Source organism: Vidua chalybeata, chromosome 21 (genome assembly GCF_026979565.1).
Source record: "Vidua chalybeata isolate OUT-0048 chromosome 21, bVidCha1 merged haplotype, whole genome shotgun sequence".
NCBI lineage: Eukaryota > Metazoa > Chordata > Aves > Passeriformes > Viduidae > Vidua > Vidua chalybeata.
In genome coordinates, this window is record NC_071550.1 from 2,731,422 (window position 1) to 2,740,626 (window position 9,205).

Below are 9,205 nucleotides of genomic sequence, written 5' to 3' on the forward strand. Positions count from 1 at the left end.
GTCTCCATCCAGATCCAGAGCTCACCAGCTCTCCCTAAGTGCACCCTGGGGCTACTCCCTCGTTAAACACGCTGATGCTCTATAAATTTCACATTCCACTCATGTACACACGCCGCCACCGCTTGGGACACCAACCAACACGAGCAAAACGAGGGTCACCACACCTGCAGGCCTGGAAAAAGCAGGTTAATTTCCAAACAATGTTATTTTAAAACTTGCTAAGTGCCTCCTGATTATGTTGTCCGAGCCCTTAATTGGTGAATAGCCTGGTCTAGCAGTGACTTATACGTGTCCCCCTCATGCTACATACAATAAACCATAAAAGCCCGGGAGGTGAGGTATCAGCTGGAACAAATGGACGTGTTGTGGCTGCCAGGAGGAAGGAAGACAGCGAGTCAGGTGTTGAGATGGAAGAGATTTTGGTGGAATAAAACATAACCCCATACCACAGAGTGAGTGACCTCCAGCCCCAGGGAGCAGAGCCCCGTGCACTGCTTCACACCACAAGACCGTGGAGATTGAAGATGTCCCTGCTCACTGCAGGTGACCTTTAAAGGTCCTTTCCCACCCAAACCATTCTGTGAGCACACAGCTTCGAGTACCTGGTGGGGAACAGCCCCACTGATGTGAGGTGGTGAACACTGCTGTGAGTTCCTGATCCCCTCTGCATCACCCCATCTCTCCTGCTCATCTCTGTGCTGTGGGATCCGCTGAGATATCTCCTCTCAAACACATCCCATGCTCGTCATACAGGACAACCCTCTGGCCACCACAGGTATCCAAGCCATGAGGAAAACCAAGCAAAAAAAACCTCAGCCCAAGCAATAAAATCCCAAGGACATAGAGCAGAAGTGAGTGGGACCACCTGAGACAACTGATAACCACCGAGACACCTTGCAGAGAGCAGAGATACAAACAGATTCTTCTAGACAAGGGCTAAAACCCCCACTGCTGTCCCAATGACCTCAGCAGCTGGGCTTGAGTTTCTATTCCACTGGAATCCGCAGCAGGTGACACTTTGGTATTTTTAATCTCCCCTCTTACCCATTTCCACCTTGTTCTTTCCGAGAATGAGATCAGACTCGAAAGAGCCAACAAGAGTTCTCAACATGGCTGAATCACTGCTCGTCTACTTCTTTAAGAGCTTCCTCTGCTTGATTGTTCAACACTCCACCCTCTTCCTCTCCAGCACCGAGACTGTATTTTTTCTTTGTTATTATTTCATGGAAATAACGTTGGGTTAAAGCACATGAGAAAAACCAAACCAGAAGGAAACTTCCGCCCTTTACAATGAGATAACAATGACTGAGCAGTTGAATAACTTAAAGGGCACAGAAACTCGCGGGGCTCACATCACTCCTCTGCCTTCCTGGTTGTCTCCTGAAAGAGTTTTGAGCTAAAATAATCACCTCTTCCCGCTACGGTCCCCTTCAGAATGTTTCTTCCCATGTTTCTGGCCCGCTGCCCGTGGAAGCTGGTGGTGGCAACGGGCACCAGCTCAGGAGCCACTGCCCTGGCTGAACGACAACGCTGCGCTGATTCATAAACAGAGGAAGTACTTTAGCAAACCGACTTTTCCCCCTTTTCAGCACAAGCCCAGTGATTAATTTAACTTATTCTCTCCCTCCACCATCTCTTTTGCTTCTCTGAGCAAGAGGAGAACCCAGGCACAGCTCCTCTGGCTTTAATGGCGAGAGGCTGGTGGAGCAGGGCTGGAAGCTCAGCCCTCTTTCAATGCCATCTGCTTTTAACTAGCGGAGCAAGGGAGGTCCTGGGAATAAATGTCACATGGCACAGAGAGCTAAAATCAGCCCAACTCATTTGCAGGGATGCCAGTCAAAACTAGGGTTATCCAACAGTCTAATTAGGAGCTATCACTAGAAGTCAAAAATGACCTCTTGGAAAAACCTTCTCATTTAGTCTGGGAAAATGCCTTAGTCCAAGGCGAGTGCCTTTTCTGGAATGCCAGAGCTCCCCAGCACCACAGAACCTCACGCCAAGCCCTGCAGCAGCCACCAACTCCAGCCTGGACCTTTTAAAGCTCCAGCTCTGGGACAAAATACCCAGAACCTTCAGCTGGGGTCTGTGCAAGACCCACAAAACTGCTGCTGCTCTGCCTGCGCTTTCAAGATGGAAACCCTGCCAAGATGGAAAGCAGCTCCAAAGGAGCCTAATTAGTGTGCTTCTGCCTCAAGCCCTCCAATCCAATGCTTGGTCCCTCCATTCAATTAAAGCCCTGCGTGCCCTGCACCGCCTGGCAAAGGGACAAGCAAGATAAGTCACCTGGAGCTTTACAAAGTATCCCTGTAAAATAACAAAAAGCAGAGAAAGCTCCTGGTCTCGCACCGGCGGTTCCCTTTCCGTAGCAGGGCTGATAACCCGGGGTTGGAGTTATCAGAGTCGGCTCCACGTAACCCAACGAGCTCTGTCCCGCCACAAGCGCCGGGACACTCGTCCTCCGGAGCAGCATCCCCCTCGTACGCTATTTATTTCACTCCACTTTCTAATTGGATTTGTGGGGGCAGCACAAAGGGGCTTTATGGCCAAACTTTGTTAAGTGCCAGGCCGAGCAGAGATGTGGCCAGCAGCCAAAATGGTGCATTTCACGCAGGCGCCAAAGGGCAGTGCCAAGCTTTTCTGCGTCTGGTATCTTGTGCTCTTGGCTCTGCTTTGTTTAAGAAGCTTGGAAGCAAAGCTCCTCGTCAAGAGATATTCAAACAAAGTGAAAAACCAGGATTCTGCAAGTTGCTATCAGGTAATCTGGGAAGTTGCACCTCCTTCAGTCTGGCTGTACCCCTATCACCCTGCATGGGACAAGAGCTTTAACACACCCAGAGCACACACCTTGTGCTCCTGCAAAAATAACTCACACGCGCTCATGAAGCCTCTGCAGCCAAGAGAGAAGTGGTTATTCACAGCCAGCAACCAAGAACTTCTTTAAAGTTAACTTTTTCTCTTAAAAAAAAAAAAAAAAACCAACCCACCCCGAGCCTACTTTGGAGGCTTCTCCAAATAGAGCTCGCACACATCAGATCTAATTAGATTCCATCACCATCTGCACATGAAATGTAAATCAGGAGTTGCAGAGACTTAAGAAAAAAAGGAAAGAATGACCACAAGGAAAAGGAGGGGTGTAAGGTTGGGGAGGGGGTGGAGGGTTGGGCATTCTGGGAAGCCATACATGATTAGTCACACAGCATTAATCTGCCTCCTTTAACAATAGCTGCCGAATTTCGACCGAATCCCAGCTGTCGCTCTTTGAATGAAAGAAAACAAGATTTAGAGCGTCAAGCGTTGGTAAGGGCTTCTGTGCAAAAAAAAGTGGCGTGCATTCATTAGTGCCTCACAAAAGGACCCAGCCTTTGTCCATTAAATTGCTCATGTGCCTGATTGATTTGCTGATTTATTTGCACCAAAGGGTTGGGGGGCTCAGCTTGGAGAAGGGGGCGGGAGGTGCCCGGCTACTGGGCAGAGTAACGGCACCCAGGCGGATTTGCAAAAAAGCAACACACATTGTCAAGGGAAACTGCCATTCAACAGGTTGGGATTGGAAATGCCTTCAGGTTCCTCCGCCGAGGACTTCCTATTTGGAAATTTGGGGTGGGTGGGAACGTCTCCCTGCCTGCTCACAGCTCAGGCCGTGTTCAACAGGCAGAGGGGAAATCTGGCCGGAAAACAGAGCCTTGCCCATTCACATTTCTTTTATGGAATAGTTTTAAAAAGGGAGCTGGAGTCTTATTCATTTCTCTTGGTTATTGTTCCCTGGGAGCCTGGAGTGAATCGGCCATCGCTGCGGTGGGTCGGTTGGTCCTTCAAAGAGTCCCAACGCTTTACACATCCGTTTCCCCACAATCAGCTTGGAGAAAGACCCAGTCTGGGTGCCAGGTCCCACCAGGAACGCCAGGCTAGACCACAGCTTGGCACCAGCACTGCAGGAGGATGTGCCCTGCTCCCCTGGCGATGCCTCATCGGCCCACGGACACCGCTGGGGCAGCTCCAGCAGCCAGAGCCATGCCATGGAACCTCCCTTGAGTGTTTACTGGAGATGTACAGGTCACCCTAGTGTGCAAGGGACTGAAAGGCAATGCTTCGGGGCCAGGAGGGAGTAGGTGGAGAACAGACAGACAGACAGCCCCCCTCCCCGCCCGACGGTCCAAGGAGCGCCGCGGGCTGGCCCTACCTCCTGCTCCATCAGCAGGGCACTCTGCATAGGCTAACACCAGCAAAACATGGCCCTTTGCCCATGTTTTTCCACCCAGCCAGGAACAAAGCCCGATCCTGCCAAACTCGCGGTGACTCCTACACAAGCAGGTTATTCTTGCCACTCAAGGAAAGAAAACGCATCTTGCCCTATTAAATCCAGAGCCTTCAAAGCAAAGTCAACATGCATGTCAATAGCTTTGGTCGGGGGAGATGAAAATCCTCTGGCTGTTCCATACTTACTGGCACACCTCCGTCCCGTTGGGAAAAGTTTCACACTTGCCCCCGTTGAGGCAGGATTCGGCAAGCTGCGAGCACCGTAAACCTGCAAACAGAGGGACAGCATTAGCCACAGCTCAGGGCCCTGGTGGCAGCAGGGGGGCTGCATCCCCTGGTGTCACCCGGGCTGGGGACAGGCTCGCTGAGACCCCCAGACGCCCCTGTGCTTGCACAGCCTGGTGAGGTGGGCTCCAGCACCTGGCAGCCCTCACCCGCAGGGTGATGGACGGGGCAGGGGCTGTGTGGCCCCTGCGCTGAGAGGCTCACCTAAAAATAAACCCAGGGTGGGTTTGAGGGTAGGCTGTGCCTGCTCCTCCAGCAGGAGGACTGACAGAGAGAAACCCCAGATCAGGCCTTTGACTGACAAATGCCATTTGGGAAAAAACATCCAGCCCGGGGCCCATTAGTTACCATGAGCCCGGTAACGAAATGAGTTGCCCGTCATAACTTGCTATGAGTAAAGGTTTCATTGTCTGGCCCTCAGAGCCAAATTCTGCAGAGTTACCACAGCAACTCGCTGAAAGTACCAGAATCGCTTCCGATTTCCACCCGGGCTCGCTCTTCCCCTTCTCTGCCCGCTCGCTCTTCACGGTAACTGGTTCTGCGACACGCGTGTGCAGCCGGGGCAGTTTCACATTGAGCGACTGCAGCTTCTCACCGCCACCGCCACAACCCAGATCCTGCCCTGGACGGGCGCCGAGCCCACACTGCCCGGGGTCAGCCCGCTGGGGCTCCGTGCTCCACGGCACACGGACTGGGGTGCTGGGGACCACTCCAGCGGGATGCTGGGGACCGCTCCGGCCGGGCACAACTTTCTGCAAACTTCGCCTCCGCTGCCTTCGCTCCCCAAAATCCTCTCAGGGATCTCCGGAGGGGGCTACTAGCTTGGTCCCGGGGCAGGGGGGCACTACAGGGTCCCGACCCCCCGGGATGGGCTGCTCCCCACTCCGTTCCGCACCCCCGGCCGCTTTGGGGGCTCTTTTCCCGTGCCCCGACCCGCTGCCCCCGACGGTCGCGCAGCGCTTTGCGGCGAAGCACCCGGACCCGCCCCGGAGGGGGGGGCCCCGGGGGACCCCGACTTTCAAGAAACAGGAAACCGAGAAAAATTTGCAAAACGGTCAAAAAAGCTCTCGCAGAACAGCAGCGGGAGCGCGGCCGCCCTGCGCGCCCCTCCGCCGGGCCGAGCCCCGGCTCCCCCCCGGCACCGAGCTCCGCTCCCCCCGACGGCAGCCCCGGGCACCGAGCTCCGGCTCCCGGTGGCCCCGAGCGCCTCCTTCGGGGCACCGAGCCCCGGCCCCGCCGCGCTCCCCCGCGCCGTCCCGGCCCCGGCTCCCCCGAGCTCCGGCCACCCCGGCGGGGCTCAGCCCCGCTCTCCCAACGCGGTTCCGGTCCCGGTTCTTCCGCTGGCAACGAGCTCCGCTTCTCCAGCAAGAGCCGAGCCCAGTCCCGGCGCATCCCGCGGCACCGAGCCCCGGTTCCCACGAGGACCCCGCGCCCGGACCCCCCCGCCCCCCGAGGGCGCCGCGCTCCGGTCCCGCCGCAGAAGCCGAGTCCCGGTTCCCACGGGAACCTCCCGGCCCGGACCCCCCGACGGCGCCGGGCTCCGGTGCCCGCCGTGCCCCGCTGGGCTCCGGTGCCCGCCGCTCCCGGCCCCGCTCCCGGCAAACTTCCTGCGGGGCGGCCGGTGCGGGGCCCGTGGCGGCGGCCCTCACCTCGCGTCAGGGCGGGCAGCAGGAGCACCAGGAGGCCGGGCGCCAGGAGCCGCTCCATCCCGCTCTGCTCCCGCCGCTCACAGCCGCATAGATCCGCGGGGCCTCGGCCGAGCCGAGCCGAGCCGGTGCCGGTGCCTGTGCGGGTCCGCGCCGCCCCGCCGGGAGCCCCAAACACAGCGCGCTCGAGCCCAGCGACTCCGATCGCGGCGCCTCCCGCGGCTGCTCAGCCCCGGCGGGCCGGGCCGGGCGGCGGGGGGCGGGACGGGACGGTGCGGGGCGGGCCGGGCGCCACGGGACGGGAGGGGATGGGACGGGATGGGCGAGACGCTCCTCCCTGCCCAGCCCGGGGGGCCGCCGCTGGGAGCCCCCTTCCCGCCACGCAGGGTCCCCGAGTGGGACGCGGCTGCGGTTGCGGGGTCCGCGCAGCCCCTACGGGCAGCCGCGTCCCTCTGTGCAGCCACCGCACACCCCCGGTGCAGCCCCCCGCATGCAGACACGGATGCACCGGGTGCAGCTCCTTCTCTCCGTGCAGCCACCGCACACCCCCGGTGCAGCGTCCCCCTGCAGTCCCCCAAACCCCGCAGGGCAGGCCCCCATTCCCAGTGCAGCTCCAGCACAACTCTCACGTGGAGCCACTACAGAGCCCCAGCACAGCTCTGGACACCTGCATGCAGCCCCCACAAGCAGCCCTGCATTTCCCCAGTGCAGCTCCGGACAGCCCCCGTTCAGCCCCCACCCCAGTATTGATGCAGCCCTTTCCCATGCACACCCTACATAATCCCAGTGCAGCTCCTCCATGGTCCCAGTGCAGTCCCTGCACAGCTTCCCCAGTGCAGCCCCCCCAGCCCCTGCACAGCCCCCGAGGCCGCAGTAGCCACTGAGTGACCACAGGAGGCCCCAGGACCAGCCTGACTCACGGTGTGTCCGTGGAAGGACCTGGGGCACACAAACCACGGGACACACAGGAATGGGGCGCTTGTACCATCCCCTGGTACTGGGATGATGGGTCAGCGACTGAGCATCCCCTGGTACTGGGAAGTGCAGTGTGGGGATCCCCCCCTGACCCCCACCAGGACTCAGGTGTGCACAGGTACGCGGAGCCGTTTCCCACCCAGCTCCCCCGCAGGTGCCGGCAGCTGGGTCGGATGTTGTTTGTTTTGTGCTGTGAACTCATGAACTCCCAGGCAGAGCCTGGCCAGCCCCGTGCGCCGCATCCACAAACAAACAAACACTCTGGGAGAAACGGGGAAGCCAAACCCAGGGGCAGCCCCACAACCCCCACAGGTGTGCAGCTTTCCTGGTAGAACAGCGGTGACAGAGTTCCCCGTGCCCTCATCCTCAGAGCCCCACTCCTGCCCCAGCTGCCACTGGGCCACAACCAAGCCTGGAAAACCAAGCTGGAGTGCCCTACCTGAAATCCATCCAGGCCTTGAGTCCAGGACAGGTTGAAGCCCTTAACTGGTGTTTGTGGGTGTCTCCTGCAAGCAGTGGCTGCAGGGGGTGCTCAGGGCTGTACTCACAGAGCACTGCTGATGGGAACAGCCCGTGTGAGGGTGCTTAAAAATGATGTTTCCTCATGGGGCTTTGGGGGCCAGCCCTGCTCAGCAAGGCTGCAGCGCCTGCAAAAGTGGGGAGCAAAAACTCAGAGCATGGAGGATTTGGGCTACCAGCTCTTCCAGGGATGTGGGTACTTAAATCCCACGGGACTCTTGTGTCTACCTCAAGAGCTGTTGGAGGGTATTGGGTAGTGCTTTTACAGCTCCCAAACATGAGGACATGGAGGGATGGCTGAAAGCTTGGGAAAGAGGAAGGGGAAGGAGGGTCGGCAACGGGTTAATGGGAAGGAGGTGACACTGTGGTCATCTGTGTCTCTCATCTCAGGGTACCTCTCCACCAGCCCCCAGGCTCATCCCATCCCATGCCAGCCCTGCTGTTATCCCACTGCTTCCTGTTGTAAACTATTTCCAGAGCAAGTGTGAAACAATTAAACAAACCGAAGGGCAGAGTCTGCTTCCCAGATCAAAGGTGTGAGCCCTGCAGCGGTACCTCACTTGCTGCCCTGGCTCCCTCCTTCCCTGCTCCTCCTGCCTTCCCCACTCTGGGCTCTAAAGCAGCGCCCTGATCGGGGCTGGGGAACCAGGGCCCTGTGTGGAGCACGGTGCCACTCGGGGGCCAGGTGCCACTGGAAGCTCGAGCCTTGAACAATTCCAGAATGTGGGCGCTGCCTGTTCTATCCTCCCTGCAGACACAAGTAGGGCGACAACTGGGCAGTGGGATGTGACCCCACCTGTGCCACCACAACCTTGTCACCATCCTCAGCCTCATCTGAGGTGCGAGGACAGCCTGAGGTTCCTCCACTTGGGCATCCTTAGAGATGGAGACTTTGTGCTCTTTGTCCATCTCCCCCCTTTCCCCGTCTCCGTCAGAGCCCCTGGAGCAGGGAGCATCTCAGCTCCACCTGCCTGGAAATACCGGCCGAAGCTTTGCCCGGGCTTGTTCTCCGTGTGCAGAAAGCACCGTGCATTCAGCTCAGCTGCGCTCTGGGACTTGATCCCTGAGACTTGGGAGAGACCCCCCCTACCCCTCTGGACCATCATGGGCATGCCTGGGGACGCGGGGCTGTCGGGGTGCCACACCTGTGCCATCTGGGGATGGAGAGGTGGTGATGCTGAGGGATGCGCAGGGTGGTGGAGACACTGGATAACTGTGTGTCCCAGGCTGCTCCTGGAGGTGCTGAACTGGAAGGACACATGGGAAGCCAGGAGTGAGCCCTGGCCCTGGGTTTCCTCCGTGGCTGGAAGGGTCTGTGTGGTGTCCACAGCATAAACACAGCCAGACCGGGCGTGCGGCCGCGCAGCCGCGCCGCCTCGTCCCCCGAGCACGGAAGGTCAAATACATCTATTTATTGCCATCACCCTGGGGCTCTGTGACCCCGCAGCTCTGGGGCTCTGCTTGGGGAAAAGGCTCTGCTGGGAGGGAGCTAAAAGGGTCCTCTGCGGTTTCCCATGGAAGTC

At 58.4% G+C, this 9,205-nt stretch overlaps 1 protein-coding gene across 2 annotated transcripts in view; it reads right to left on the reverse strand.

Moving 5' to 3' along the window:
* NOTCH1 (notch receptor 1) overlaps positions 1-6,249 on the reverse strand; it is a 41,992-nt gene extending 35,743 nt beyond the window's left edge. For both annotated transcript variants that reach the window (XM_053962224.1, XM_053962223.1), the window contains exons 1-2: positions 6,192-6,249; positions 4,444-4,525 (exon numbers count right to left, since the gene is read on the reverse strand). In XM_053962224.1, coding sequence (XP_053818199.1) covers positions 4,444-4,525; positions 6,192-6,249 — 140 coding nt within the window. The remainder of the gene's footprint in view (positions 1-4,443; positions 4,526-6,191) is intronic.
* Between the last annotated feature and the right edge of the window lie 2,956 nt (positions 6,250-9,205).